General features: G+C 60.1%; 1 protein-coding gene across 1 annotated transcript in view; it reads left to right on the top strand.

Annotated features, from left to right (window-relative positions):
* Positions 1–6,112: 6,112 nt before the first annotated feature.
* The window catches only part of FAM129B (family with sequence similarity 129 member B), a 15,184-nt gene continuing 6,027 nt past the window's right edge, over positions 6,113–15,269 (top strand). The window contains exons 1-6 of the mRNA XM_017740287.1: positions 6,113–6,268; positions 9,451–9,579; positions 9,663–9,768; positions 11,114–11,281; positions 14,902–15,017; positions 15,110–15,214. Coding sequence (XP_017595776.1) covers positions 6,113–6,268; positions 9,451–9,579; positions 9,663–9,768; positions 11,114–11,281; positions 14,902–15,017; positions 15,110–15,214 — 780 coding nt within the window. The remainder of the gene's footprint in view (positions 6,269–9,450; positions 9,580–9,662; positions 9,769–11,113; positions 11,282–14,901; positions 15,018–15,109; positions 15,215–15,269) is intronic.

The raw sequence follows: 15,269 nt of genomic DNA, 5'->3' as shown, positions 1-15,269 counted from the left end.
TGGTCCTGCTCAGAGCTCGTGGGGTGCCCTGGGCACCTCATCCATGGCATCCTGTGCCCCCCATCCGTGTGTGCACCCCATCCTCGCCGTGCTGTTCCCTCGGGGGATGCCCACACACTCTGTCTGCACAATGCCAGGATTTGGGACACAGGAGGACAGCTGAGGGACAGTGGGAACATGGCCTGGCTGTGCCTGGACCAGACAGCAGAGAGGGCTGGAGCAGCCCCACAGAGAGAGATGACCTGGGGACATCACCTGGGGACAGTCAGTGGCATCCACATCCCTGCAGTGGCTTTGTTTCCCTTGCTGGAAGAGCCATCACTGGCCCTGTCAGTGCCTCCGTGGTGATTGTCCCTATCAGTGCCAGTGGTCTGGGGCTGCTGGGAGCCCCCCCGCAGCCTGCCCCCGCTCACTAATCATTTACTGGCTAAATTAGTAATTAACTCCTCACCCAGCAGCCTCAGCAAGCTGCCCACGGGTCACCTGTCCCACAGGGACTGTCCCCAGGGCAGGGACACCCAGCAGAGGGATGTGAGGACGTGTCCCCGCCGTGTCTGCTCCTGCCCTGCCCTGCAAGCACAGCCCTGCCAATCCCCCCGGCGGAGCTGCCCGGGGGACACCGGACACTGCGTGGGGCCGGGGGGAGCGGGCCTGAGCCACAGAGCTGGGGAAGGAGCCAGGCCAGGCCACAGCCCCCCCCCAGCCCGGGGGTTCTGCTTCAATGAGCTGGTTTGGCCTTTTTGTTTTTCTTAATTTTTTCTGGACCAAGAGGAAAATTCCCTGCCTGGGGTGAGGCATCCCTGTGGCACCCACAGGGGTTTGGGCACCCTACGCCAGCTCCTGCTGCCACTCCACTCCTGGGATAGTGGAAAGTGTCCCTGCCCGTGGCAGGGTGTGGAATGGGATGAACTTTGAGGTCACTTCCAACCCAAACCAATCTTTTCTTCCATGATTCCACGATTCCACATCCTCCCAGGGGGCTTCTGAGGAGGGCTGGGATTCCAAAGGCACCTCACCCCCTGGACAGATGTAAAGTGGACACGTGAGGGCCGTGGCTGCCAGACGGGATGTGGGCTTGGAGGAGGATGCAGATGACTGTTCCTACTGGGATTTGCCAGCTGCTGGCCTGCAGCCCCTCCGAGGGGGGTGTGTGAGCACACGTGTGTGGGTGTGCATGTTGGAAAAGAGAAGGTCCTGTGGAGACCTCATAGCTCCTTCCAGTGTCTGAAGGGGCCACAAGGAATTTGGAGAGGGACTTTCATGAGGAATTGTAGTGACAGGACAAGGGGGAATGGCTTCAAACTGAAAGAAGGGAAATTAGGTGAGATACTGGGAATAAATTATTCCCTGTGAGGGTGGGCAGGCCCTGGCACAGGGTGCCCAGGGAAGCTGTGGCTGCCCCTGGATCCCTGGCAGTGCCCAAGGCCAGGCTGGACAGGGCTTGGATCACCCTGAGACAGTGGAAGGTGTGTCTGGGGTGGCACTGGATGGGCTGTAAGGTCCTTCCAACCCAACCCATTCCCTGATGCCCTGCTGATGGGTGTGCCTGTGTCTGTGGGTGCCCCAGAACTCTGGTCCCCACTGCCTTTGGGAGCAGCTGAGGGACCAAGCCCTGGGGACACACCTGGGCTGAGCCCCGTCCCTGTCCCCATCAGGCTCTGTCCCACCAGGGACACGTGGCATCCCCAATACCCCCGTAGGAGGTTGAGAGAACACTGAGAGAGAATGAGGAGGAGGAGGAGGAGGAAGGACAAAGAAATATTGGAGCAAACCTGTGCAGGACCGACCTCCCATGGCTGAGTCTGCTGAGCGGGCTGCCCAGGCCTGGGCTATTTCCAGGAGCACTCCCATTCTCACATGATCTCAAGGACATGAGGAAAACGAGCTCTGGACACACACTGGTGCTGGAAGGGCTCTCCATGAGCCTGGGAATGCGGGATGGGGTTTCTGGAGCTCCTGCTGTGGTGGAACAACCTGCAGGCAACAAATGCAGCAGCTGGAGGGAAGAGCAAGGTCCAGCTGTGCAGGCTGGGCTCCAGGTGATCAGGGCTCTGGGTCACACCTGCAGCTCATGGATTGGTTTTTTCCCCCATCTCTCAGAGGTGGGGCTGGCTCTGGTCTTATGGGAGGTTGGGATCAGAGTTGGCTCTGCCTTGGGATGTGCCTGTGTTGGAGAGAGTCCAGAGGAGGCCAAGGAGCTGCTCCCAGGGTTGGACCCCCTCTGCTCTGGAGCCTGGCTGGGAGAGCTGGGGGTGCTCACCTGGAGAGGAGAAGGCTCCAGGGAGAGCTCAGAGCCCCTTGCAGGGCCTGAAGGGGCTTCAGGAGGGCTGCAGAGGGACTGGGGACAAGGACTGGAGGGACAGGACACAGGGAATGGCTTCACACTGAAACAGAGCAGGGCTGGATGGGATATTGGGAAGGAATTGTTCCCTGGGAGGGTGGGCAGGCCCTGGCACAGGGTGCCCAGAGCAGCTGGGGCTGCCCCTGGATCCCTGGCAGTGCCCAAGGCCAGGCTGGACATTGGGGCTTGGAGCAGCCTGGGACAGTGGGAGGTGTCCCTGCCCATGGCAGGGGGTGGGATGAATTTTAAGGTCCCTTCCAACCCAAACCATTCCATGATTCCATGTGTGGGGCTGATTACGCTCCTGGAGATGTTTCCAAGGGCAGCACACAGCCAGTCCCGGCTGCTGGACCAGCTTGGACAGTTTGCCTTTGGAACCCTGAAGGCAAAATCCACCTCCTGCCCTGGCTCAGAGGGACCAAGACCCAGCCAGGGCTGCCCTGGCCGGGCTGTGACCTCAGAGCAGGCTGGGGCTGCACCTGCCTTTGGGGCACCGATGGCTCCAGGGCTGTGCCCTGGCCGTGCCCTGCCTGGGCTCAGTGACAGCTGCGGTGGCCGGTCAGGGGGCTGGGCAGGACAGGAGCCTCCTCTCCTGGCTGGTTTCACCCACAGGAGCCTCGGGCTCTGCGCTCCTCCAGCGTCACCCGCGACAAGGACAAAGCTGTGCTGCCCTGCTCTGTCCCCGTGTCCTCACGGGGCCACCTGCCCTGCTGTGCCCCCAGCCCAGGCTGGGTGTAGGGGTCCCTGGGGACCTGGCAGGGAGGGCTGGAGCGTGGCTGGGAGCTGCTGTGGCCCTGCCCTTGCTCCCAGCATCCCACACCCACATCGGCTCGGGCTTTGCCGATGCCCAGAGCCCTCTCCGCGCCCTCCCCGGCTGTGCAGCCCCTTTATCCCCCTCCTCCTGCAGCCACCACGCGCGGCTGAGTCACGGAGAGGCAGGAGGGGCGCAGGAGGCTGGGGACAGAGGAGCTCTGTGACCAGAGGTGCTGGCACAGGGATCCTGCTGAGCCAGGCGTTGGTGCTGCCGGTGCTCTTGGAACCCCGCGGTGGCTTCCCCTGCCAGGAGCCGGCAGCCAGCGGGACGTGCCAGGTCCTGCGCCAGCCCCGCCGCCCCGCTGGGTGTGACAGGGACCGGCTGGTGGCAGGGGGAGGGTGCTGCGGTCCCCTGGCAAACACCGCGATTGGGAAAGCGCTGTGGGTGGGTGGCTGGGGACACCCATCCCTGGGAGGTCCCCGTGGGTGCTCCTGTTTGCCAAAGCACTTTGTGGGTGTGCTGTTGGTTGTGGGGTGGGGTCCCTTCCCTCCTTTGCCATGATGGTGAGGGGTCTGAGGACAGGTGACAATCTAGGGGGGCTGTGTCCCCTGTCCCCAGACCCCTCCAGCTCTCGGCTGGATGTGCAGCCAAAGCTGCTCAGGGAAGGACGGCCACTCGTGGGTGGCTTTGATGGTGGAGCTGGAGCAGGGAATGCTCTCCATAGCCCCCTGTGCTCCGTGTGCAGCCAGGGAATGCTCTCCATAGCCCCCCGTGCTCTGTGTGCAGCCAGGGAATGCTCTCCATAGCCCCCCGTGCTCTGTGTGCAGCCAGGGAATGCTCTCCATAGCCCCCTGTGCTCCGTGCTGAGCCAGGGAATGCTCTCCATAGCCCCCTGTGCTGAGCCAGGGAATGCTCTCCATAGCCCCCTGTGCTCTGTGTGGAGCCAGGGAATGCTCTCCGTAGGCCCCCGTGCTCTGTGTGGAGCCAAGGAATGCTCTCAGCACTTTTGAGAGGCTTTGCTCAGCCTGATGAAGGAGCCGGTGGGCGGCTGAGGCAGTTCCTGAGTGTGACACATCAGCCCTGCCAGGGTGTTCCGGATGTGAGGGGTCAGGACACCCTCTGGCATCGTCAGCGTGGGCTTCCCATCCTCTGCTCAAGCAAAGCCCGGCTGTGCCACCACTAGCACCCCACATTTTGTCACCTCCTGATCCCACAGAGGGTCCATGTCCCTCTTGCTTCCCCAGGCTTGCCACCAGGGCTACCAGGCAGGGAACACCAGTGGCCCCAGACATCGCCCCAGCACCCCGGAGAGTGCTGCTGAGCCGGGGCAGATTTAGTCACCTCGCATGTTTGACTGCAAGTCTTGTTCCAACCTCTGCAAATAATTGACTTTTGCTTTCCCCTTTACTTAAACCCTCCTAATTGGCCCCACTGTTAATCAGGGAAGAATGAGTGACTAAGCCTGCCCGGGGACCTGGGGCTCCTTTTTTCCCATGGACTGAAAGGAAATGAAACCTCAAAACGTCGTTTTAAATCTCAGCTGTCTGCATGGCTGCCCAGAGCCCTGGCCAAAACCACACGGCTTGGGAGACGGGAATTGCAACAGAGGGGCTGCAGGGATGCCAGGAGGAAAGGCCAAAACCCAGGCTGAGGAATTGCTGTGCTGGGATGAGCTGGGGTGTCCCATCCTTTGTTGTGAATTTGTTAAATTCCCAGGGGTTTCCCAGCCTGATGCTGGTCTGTAGTTCGCTCCTGTGGCTCGTAGTGCTGGCATCTCCTCAGGGATGGCTCCATCCCTCCTTGGGCAGCATTTTCCTCTGGAGCCGCTCATCCCATGGGGATTTGCAGCACCCTGCAGCAAAGCTGCTCCTTGTGCTGCCTTGGCTGCCAGCTCCAGGCCGGCTCCTGCTGGAGGTTTTGGCTGCCGCTGGAGGTTTTGGCTCCTGCTGGAATTTTTGGCTGCTGCCAGGCTGTGCCGTGCGGGTGTGGGGGCTGTTTTGTCTGGGTTCGTGCCCCCAGCATCGCGCTGGCTCCAGCACCGGGATGCAGAGCCAGGATCCATCCTCCCCGCGCCCATCGCCGGCACTCTGGCGCAGCCTGAGCCGTCAGAAATTGTTGGAGGAGACTCAAATTCTTCATTTTTCACAGGCTCTGGGGCAAAGTTGACAGGGGAGTTCAAAGTCAAGGCCCCATGTGCCAAAAGCAGCTCGGGGGGAGTTGTTTCTCCAGCTTTGGGATGCTTTGGGACAGGGTTTTGGTGTGGGACCCCCATGGGGAGTCTGGAGCAGGGGTGGGGAGGGTGCTGGGTGGGTCAGGGTGCCCAAGAGAGTCCCATGGCTGCCACATTGGGGCAGGTAAAGCCCCGTCCCTGCTGCTGGGGGTGGGTTTGCAATGTGCTCCCACACCCTGCATTGAGGGGCTGCCTGTGGGATGGAGGGCATCTCCTTCAGTGTGGGGTGCAGGGGTTATGTGGCAGCTCAAGCTCTCCCAACACCTTGGACTCATCCCAGACTGGAGTTTGGGGTCCTGGTGGGGGTCCCTGCCTCACATGGGGGGCTCCAGGCTGTCCTTTCCCCTCACCCTAACCCTAATCCCAACCCTGCTGCTTCACGAGCTGCAGGGCTGGGAGCCCCTTTGTGGGATGGCCCTTTGGGGGCACAGCGGGGTCAGGGGGGTTTGAGCGATGTTTGGGCTGGGCAATGGGGGGCTGCCCCTAATCCCAGCTGGCTGAGGTGGTCGGAGCTGGGCCAGGAGCTGCACAAGGCACAGGAAGCCTCGGCACCGCCGGAATCAGCTCAATGTCAGGAATTTCCTGCCGGGGAGAGGAATCCATGAAATTAATGTGAAAGGCCAAAAAAAAGAGATCATCCTGACCCCGAATCGGGCCCTGGGCTGGGCAGGGAGGGCGGAAGGCAGCGGGTTCTGCCGTGGTCCCTGCACCAAAGGCTGTAGGGTGACAGGGGAGGGGTCTGGGTGGGTGCTGGGGGGTTTCAGGCCCCAGACCCAGCCCGTGCCTGATGTGGCTCTGCTGTCCCTTTGCAGAGAAGACGGGGAAGGTGCTGGGCGAGTTCTGCCGGTGCTACAAGGAGCAGTTTGGGGTAGCTCTCTTCAACAGCGTCCGCTATGAGATCGAGGGCGCCGGGGGCCCGCAGGCCCAGCTGCTCCACCGCAAGGTAAGGGCTCCGTCCCCCAGATCCACGTCCTTCCCAGAGCCCAGGCACGGCCCCTGTCCCTGTCTCACCCACCCTGCTGGGTGGAATGTGGCCCTGTGCTCCTGGTCCAGCCCGTCCCTGGGGCGTTGAATGCTGTGGGGCTCCCTGGGATGGTTTTTGTTCCCACCCCATGGAAGGAGCACGCGGAGGCAGCAGGGTAAGGCTGGCTTTGGTTGTCGCAGGAGCTCAGGGACCCCTCAGTGCCCAGAGAAGCCATGAGCAGCTGTGCCAGGCTGTGTCCTCCTGCTCCTGGCTGCGAGTGATGCTCACACCTGGGCAAATTCCCAGGGAGGAGTAGGAAATCCCTGATCCCAGAGGTGGCTCCGAGTCTGACCTGCAGCAGCCACGTGTGTCCTGCCTGGCTGAAGGGATGGGATTTGTGGCCGTGGCTTCTGGCGGGGTGGATCCTGCCTTCCCCTCCCTCCCTCCCTCCTCCAAAGGCAGATGCACCTCAGGTGGGGCTGCTCACAAGCTGACATGGCCTGGGGTCCTCCCCGGGGTGGCTTTCTTGGGGTTTTCCCTGGCCAGGTTGGTGGAGCTGCTGTCCTTGAAAGCAGGAGGAGATGGGATTGCACATCTGCTTTTGTCTGGGGCTTAAAGGGGTGGCTCTGTTAAACCAATCGAGGAAATGCCTCCCTGAGCTCAGCCTCAAGCCCTGGGCGCTCACAGTGGCTGTGTCCCTGACCCACCCATGAAGGTGACACCTTGCCCAGGCACCAGGACGTGCCCCATCCCCTCAGGGACCTGCCTGGGTGCTGGGTGTGTTAGGAAAAATAAAGGAGTGGAGGTTCCTGGAGAGGAGCCGGGCCCAGTGTCCTCAGCACCCCCGGGTTCCTCGGATGCCTTCAGCCCCCTCGGGAGGTGCCTCCATCCCCAGGTTGGTTGCTTCATCAAAAAGCTCCAGCAAGCAGCCCAGGAATGTCTGAGGGACAGCAGCAAGGTCGGGAGGTCAGGGACACTGCAAGTCTTGGAAAAACCCTGTGGAGAAATAGGAATTCCTCCTGCTCAGTGTCCTGTCTGCTGCCCAGCCCCTCGCAGGGACCCAGCAGTGCCACTGGCATGTCACAGTGCTCCAGACACCACATCCGTGAGGGATGAGCATCTCCACCTGTGCTTTGTGCTCTCCAAACATGCCCCAATAAATTGTGGATGGCACGAGGATGGAGGGTGTCCTCCTGCCCGGCCTCAGCTGGGATGTGGCACTCGGGATTTTTAAATGTTCTTTATTTATTCCCCTTTTCCTGTGAGCTCTGTGGTGCTCGGTGCAGTGACACCAGGGGTGACACTGGTGGCCTTCCTGGGCAGGGGGGGACAGCAGGAACAGGGTGTGAAGGATGATCCAGGCACCTGAAACACCAGCAGGATACAACAGCAATGAGAACACGGAATAAACACGCCTGCCTTTGGTCTCTCCAGCAATCCAGAGCTCCTGAAAACCCATCCGTGACACCCTCTGCTCCCTCTGTGGCAGGGATCGGGACAGCCCAGGGGCTCCCCAGCCCCTCCCTGCCCAGCCCCGCAGTTTGGCACACACCTGCCTGTCCCAAATATTTGCTGGAGCTGGGAGGAGCCCCCTCGGTGCCTCCCGGGGGTGAGGAGGGTGTGTGAGGAGGGGACAGCAGTGCTGGGGCTCTCCAGGGTCCCCAGAGCCGTGTCAGGGCTCAGCCTGGATTTTATCCCACCAGCAGCCCGTCTGTGGGGCTCTGCCTGCCCTGAGCCACTTGAGGAGGGCTCATTCCCCTCGCATGAGTCACTGGTGGGCACTCCCCAGAGCTGGCACCTCCTTTCTGTCCCCATCCCTGCTGGTGGCCTCAGGGTTTGGGTTCTCCTTCCTCCTGCTGGTCCCCAGCCCTGCAGGGCTCGCTTTGGGCTTGGTTTTCCCCGTTCCAAAGGCTTTGGGGAGCAGTGAGGAGCAGCCAAGCTGCTGTCAGACCTCCCCCAGCCCAGGGGGTGTGTGGTCAGGCCTTGGGGACAGCAGTGAGGGTCCTGTGAGCCGGGAGAAGAGTGGGAAAAGCTCCTCCAGAAGGGTTCTGCTGCCGGGGCAGGGTGGAATCCAAGCCCTGCTGGTCCCTCTTGGTGGCCACCATGGTGGAGGGTGGGTGGCCACGGCAGCAGAGGTGGCCGCCGCACGCTCCAGCCTTCACGAGAGCTCTCAGCTCCTGTTTATGTTCCTGGGATCATAAAAATTCCTGGGATGAATTCCTGGCTGCCTCAGGCAGGCTGTGTTTGGGATGGTGTCAACGCTGCCGGCCAGACGGTGCTGGAGAGCTGGGGAGGGGCTGCACAGCCAGGGGGACACGGGGTGTCCTTGGCCTGTTCCTGCCATGGAATCCTGTCATGGAATCATGGAATGGTTTGGGTTAAAAGGGCCCTTAAAGATCACACAGTGCCCCCCCCTGCCATGGGCAGGGACACCTCCCACTGTCCCAGGCTGCTCCAAGCCCCAATGTCCAGCCTGGCCTTGGACACTGCCAGGGATCCAGGGGCAGCCCCAGCTTCTCTGGGAATTCCATCCCAGCCCCTCCCCACCTTCCCAGGGAACAATTCCTTCCCAAAATCCACTCAGAATCTCTCCTGGTTTAAAACAGCTTTCACTGGTCCCAGTGAAGTCCAGAACATCTGAGCATCGTCTGGTGCTGGGCTCTACAGGGTGGCTTCTTGCTTTTCCCTGTCCCATCTGGAGACCCTGCTGAGCAGAGCTTGGTCCCTGCCACCTGCAGATGCCTCTGGCAGGACCTCCTGGCAGCAGTGCCACACATCCTCCCCGTGCCCCGTGCCAGGGAAATTGCAGCAGCTGGAGCAGGGAATTGCTCCTGCAGGGCTCTGCTCCAACCTTCCCCTCATCCAGGGGAGCTGGGGTGGCTCAGCTGAGCTCGGTGTGTCCCAGAGGGGAGATGCCAAGGGCAGAGGTGTCACCAGAGGTGTCACCACGTGGTGCCCCTCAAAGGCATCACCCAGATGCACCAATTCAGGCACCAAACTTCGCAAAGCTGTGGGAGATGGTGCAGTGGAGACCCTCAGCACGGCCCTAGCGCAGAAACACCCACCCAACCCACCGTGGACAGAGCTCGCTGAGCTCCCCAGGGCAGAGCTGTCCCCTGGCTGATCCCCTGTGCCTCCCACCTCCTGTCCCCTCCCTGCAGGTTCCACTGGAGGACCACGTCATCTACTCAGGCAACATCTTCCAGTACATCGAGGAGAACAAGAAGTGGAGGAACCGCTTCTGCGTGGTGCCGCACAACTACGGGCTGGTCCTGTACGAGAACAAACTGGTGAGGAGAATCCCCCTTCCAGCCATCTCCAGCGGGGTCATTCCCAAGGGGACGCCCCATCCATGGCCGTTTCTCCTGCTCAGGCCTACGAGCGGGAGCTGCCGCCCCGGGTGCTGGTCAACAGTGCTGGCTACAAGATCCTCACCTCCGTGGAGCAGTACCTGGAGCTGGTCAACAACAGCCTGCCTGGTGAGGGCCCTTGTGCTGCTGGGCAGCCCTTGGGGACCTTTGGGTGGGTTTGGGGGGTGTCATCCCTGAGGGCCTTCTAGAAAAGGGAGATTTTGGGGTGTAGCATCCTTAAAGACCTTCTGGAAGGGGTAGGTTCGGGGTGTGATCCAGGAGACCTTTGGGAAAGGGGGATTTTGGGGTGTAGCATCCTTGGAGACCTTTAGAAAAGGGTGGTTTTGGGGTGTAACATCCCTGAGGGACATGGGGAAAGTGGGTTTGGGGAGTAGCATCCTTGAAGACCTTCTGGAAGGGGTAGGTTTGAGGTGTGATCCCTGAGGACCTCCAGAAAGGTGGGTTTGGGGTGTAGGATCCTTAAAGAACTTCTGACAGGGATAGGTTTGGGGTGCAGCATCCCTGGGACCCTTCAGAAAAGAGTGATTTGGGGGTGTAACATCCTTGGGAACCTTCTAGAAAGGGGTGATTTTGGGATGTAGCATCCTTAAAGACCTTCTGGAAGGGGTAGGTTTGGGGTGTGATCCCCGAGGGCCTTTGGAAAAGGATGATTTTGGGGTGTAGTATCCCTGGGAGCCTTCTAGGAAAGGTGAGTTTGGGGTGCAGCATCCTTAAAGAACTTCTGGAAGGGGTAGTTTTGGGTGTAGCATTCCTGGGGACCTTTAGAAAGGTGTTGTTTTAGGGTGCAGCATCCATAGGGATGATGGAAGGGATCATTTTAGGATGAAGAATCCCTGAGGGGAATAATCCTTCTTCAGGGAAGGGGTTTATTTGGGATGTAGCATCCCTGGGCACCTTTGGAAGGGGCAGTTTTGGGTAGTGGGGCTGTAGGGAAGGAGAACAGCCCCATCCCACAGTGGGGTGCGGGGTCTCTGCTGCTCAGATCCTGCCACAGTCAGGAAGGGAGGAAAGGAGGAAAGGAAGGAGGGAGGGAGGAATGAAGGAAGGAAGGAAGGAGGGAAGGAAGGAATTCGGAAGGAAGGAAGGAAGGAAGGAAGACAGGAAGGAATTCGGAAGGAATTCGGAAGGAAGGAAGGAAGGAAGGAAGGAAGGAATTTGGAAGGAAGGAAGGAAGACAGGAAGGAAGGGAGACATGTCCATGGCTCCATGAGAACCACATGATTTTTAATTACTTTCAATTTTACTTTTCAGTTTTCATTCCAATTTCCTTTTGGGAAAAATGAGGCCCTTTTTGCTTTTTTTTTTTTTTTTTTTTTTTGGGGACAACTCCCAGCAAAGGCCCTTGGAAGGAGCTGAGGGCTCTGCACGTCCCTTCTGGACACCCCCAACCCTGCAGCTTCCCCATCCCTGCCCGGCTCCATCTCCCCCTCAAACCATCCACCCTTTTCCACAGGTGTGACCCCCAAATCTGGGCACTCCCCCATCCTGAAGTGCCCCACGGATTTCCCGCTGATCCTGTGGCACCCCTATGCCCGGCACTACTATTTCTGTGTGATGACGGGCAAGGAGCAGGAGAAGTGGCGGGCGGTGTTCCAGGACTGCGTGCGGCACTGCAACAACGGTGAGTGACATCTGAGGGTCACAGAGCGTGGTGGAGGCCCTGTGGTGACCAGGTTGGGGTTTTTGGGACAAAGGGATGGTTTGGAGTTCATGAGGAGGAGTTGGGTGGGAGCTGTTGAGCAAGTCTGGAGAAGGGAAGGATGTGGGGAGACACTTGCAGGGCCTAAAGGGGCTCCAGGAGAGCTGGAGATGGATTTTTGGACAAGGAATGGAGTGGCAGGATGAGGGGGAATGGCTTGGGATGTTGGGAATGGATGGGATGGGATGGGATGGATGGGATATTGGGAAGGAATTGTTCCCTGGGAGGGTGGGCAGGCCCTGGCACAGGGTGCCCAGAGCAGCTGGGGCTGCCCCTGGATCCCTGGCAGTGCCCAAGGCCAGGCTGGACATTGGGGCTTGGAGCAGCCTGGGACAGTGGGAGGTGTCCATGCCCATGGCAGGGGTGGCACTGGATGATTTTAAGGTTCCTTCCAACCTAAACCAGTCTGGGATTCCACAACTGAGCATCTCATCAGTGCCAGCATCACCTCCAGCTCCCTGGAGCATCCCTGTGCCCAGCTCCATCCTCTGCCCATGAGGATACTTGCCCAGGGCAGGAAGTATTTCCAGGAATCAGCCCAGAGCCTGGCTCCAGAGCTGCCCTGATGCCTATTTCCCACCCTGAGGTAGAAAATCCTTGTTAATTGAAGTCATCAAACCCCAACCTCCCCCGAGGGGGCTGTGGGCAGGGGGTGCAGGGCTGTGCAGCCGGGCTGGGCAGGACCTGCCTCCCACATCAGTGATCCTCTGGCAGGAAAACATGATTTTCCTGCTTGGCTGTGGCCTGGGCACTCCTGGGCTGAGCCCCAGATCCCAGCCGTGCCTGGGATGGTGAGAAATTTCCTGAGGAAGGTGGTGCCAGAGCTGAAACCTACTCAAAGTCGGGTGTTCTAGTGGGCATTTTAGATGCTGCCCATTTTTTAAATGCTGCTTTCACTCCTGGGAGCCCTGGGTAGGCTCAGTTTCACCCCAGTTTTGCCAGGGCTGCTGTAATAGGGTGGGATCTGGAGCCGGGCTTTCACTGAAGGTTTCCATCCTCTCATTTTGGATTAAATCTCCCAAAAATTTGCTTTCTTTCCTTTTTTTTTTTTTTTTTTTTTTTTGTGCTGGGGGTGTCTGAGCTTGTTGGGCTGAATGTGCCCCCTCAGCCTGCCTGGGGCCTGGACTCCTTTGTGGAGGTCTGAGTGCTGGGACCCCTCATCCTCCTGGGATTCTCCTGAGGATCATTTCTGGATGGAGTTCAAGCACCAAGGACTCAAATGGGGGCAAAACCAGCTCTGGATAAAAGAGGAATCGATCTCCTGCTATCAAACTCCCGATTTTTAGCTCTAATTCCCCCTCCCACCTGCTGGGTGCTGCTGTGGGACCCAGGGGAGGTGGAAGCCCCTCCACCATCCCCTCTGCCAGCCATGGCTGTGCCAAAAAATCCTCTCCTCCCTCTCCTTCTCCTCAGCATGTGATGGAAAAGCCTTCCTGAGTGGGCAGTGGCCAAGGAGGGCTCGGTGCCGGGGCTTCTGCATTCCTCCAGCCCGGATTTCTCTGTGACATTGTTCTTCCTGCCCCTCTCTGCTCCTGGGAGCTCCAGGATCCTGTTTCATATTCCATGAAGGCTCTTTTGTTATTGTAGAGCACTTTGAGGTTGTTGGTTTGGGTTTTTTTTTCCCCTAAATTAGAGGCTCTGTTTCTGCCTCTGGTTGTGATTCGTGTGGGAATTTTCACCTCCCTTTCTCAGGCTGGGTTTGTGTAACAGCAGGCCTTCTGTGAGGACTGGGGATGTGCAGCTCTGTTCCTCACACACACGGGGTCCAGCCTGGTGCCCCTGGAGCCCTTGGCTGCTCCAAAACTGTCCCTTGCCCTGTCTGGTGTCACCTGGGGCTGGGCAGGGCCCACCCTGAGGGTTCTTGCCCCTTGTTGCAGGATGGTTTGGGTTAAAAGGGACCTTAAAGTTCATCCCATCCCACCCCTGCCACGGGCAGGGACACCTTCCACTGTCCCAGGCTGCTCCAAGCCCCAATGTCCAGCCTGGCCTTGGGCACTGCCAGGGATCCAGGGGCAGCCCCAGCTGCTCTGGGCACCCTGTGCCAGGGCCTGCCCACCCTCCCAGGGAACAATTCCTTCCCAATCTCCCATCCAGCCCTGCCCTCTGGCACTGGGAAGCCATTCCCTGTGTCCTGCCACTCCAGGTCCTAAACCACACATTAATGAAGGAAACTCATTAAATTTGCCCTGTGAAGTGTCATGGGGGATTCTTGCACCAGCCCTGCCTGGACAGGGCACAGGGCTGGGGACAGACTCAGGGATGGCCTCAGGCTCAGCCGGGACTGAGTGACACTGGGAGGGCTCTTTCAGGGAAAAATCCTGCCCCAGGCCCTGCAGGGACAGAAGGTGACAATCCCAGGAGCTGTGGATGGAGCAGCACCGGCCCCTGGAAGCTCAGCCCAGCTCTGGCTCCCACCAAAGACTGAGAAAGGAACAGATTTGACTTTCTCAGTGGATTTTTTCCCCCTGATTATTAAGCTGCCCCTTAAGAAAAGCTGCTTAGGCTTGGAGTTAATTGTAATCACCTTAGGAAAGTCTGTGTGCGCTGGGAGAGATCTGCTCACTGCCCGGGGCTGTGTCCCCAGCACTGCCAGGTGCTCTGGGACGTGTCAGCACTGCAGGGATCATCCCCTGGAGCCTCCCAGCAGGGTCACCCTGGCTCAGATCCCATCCTGGTCCCCTCCTCCGGGCATGGGGAGGGGAATCGGGCTGGAGGGTTCTCTCCCAGGGGTGTTTCCCTGTCTGGCAGGGACCCCCTCAGCCTGGACAGGCTGGGACAAGGCAGGGACATGCATGGGACATGTGGGACAGCTCCCGGGCTGTCCTGCCTGCCCGCTGTCCCCATCTCCTCCTCCTCGCTGTGGGGTGAGGCACTGCCCCTCCTCCCGATGGGTGCTGTGGTAGGGTGGGGGTGACATCTGAGCCCCCCTCGTGCTGCAGTGACTCACCCCAGGGACAGCCTGGCCCTGACTCACTCCTGGTGCCTCTTGGCCACTTTTCTCTTCCTTCCAAGCCTCGCTGCTCCCTACAGGGCCCCCACTTCCTCCAGTCCCCCCCAGCTGGCCCGTCCCGCAGTGCTGGGGGGGTCACTGGGTGCCATCCCGGTGAACCCCTGCTCCTGCTGTGCCTTTGGGGGTCACTGAGCCCCCCAGGTCCCTGTGCACCATTTGGGGGTCACTGAGCCCCCCAGGTCCCTGCGCACCATTTGGGGGTCACTGAGCCCCTGCTCCTGCTGTGCCTTCGGGGGTCACTGTGGCCCTGTGTGCCCATGAACCATTTGGGGGTCACCGAGCCCCCATCCTGCCAGGGGGCTCCTGGGTGCCTTCTTGCCCTTTGTCTGGCTCTGGAGGGGATCACTGGACATAGCAGGAGCCTCCCAAGCACTGCCGCCCCCCACCCAACATCCCCCAATCCTGCTGACAGCCCTGGGGACTTGCACGGGTCCGAGGGTGTGGGGGACCACACAAAGGTGGGCTGGGGGTGCTGGGTTGCCCCTCATCCCCACTTCCAGGCTGCTCACTCGTCCCCGTATCCCCTCTGCAGGGATCTCTGAGGACTCCAAAGTGGAGGCTCCGGCCTTCACGGACGCCATCCGCATGTACCGGCAGTCCAAGGAGCAGTACGGCACCTGGGACATGCTCTGCGGGAACGAGACCCAGGTGAGCACCCGCACCCCCAGCCCGGGCTGGGATGGGGTGACGTGGGGAGGGCTGAGCAGGCTCCCCCAAAACCCTCCTGCCTCCTTGCACAGGTCCTGAGCAACCTGGTGATGGAGGAGCTGCTCCCCGAGCTCAGGAGCACCATCGGCCCCCGGCTGAAGGGCAAAGCCCCGGAGCGCCAGCGGACCTGGATCCAGGTGTGGGGCTGGGGATGTCCGGGGGCAGGAGAGGTCTCCAACGCCGCCCACCCCC

The sequence above is a fragment of the Corvus brachyrhynchos genome, unplaced genomic scaffold (assembly GCF_000691975.1).
Source record: "Corvus brachyrhynchos isolate BGI_N302 unplaced genomic scaffold, ASM69197v1 scaffold305, whole genome shotgun sequence".
Taxonomy (NCBI): domain Eukaryota; kingdom Metazoa; phylum Chordata; class Aves; order Passeriformes; family Corvidae; genus Corvus; species Corvus brachyrhynchos.
This window is presented reverse-complemented; position numbering and strand designations above follow the sequence as displayed.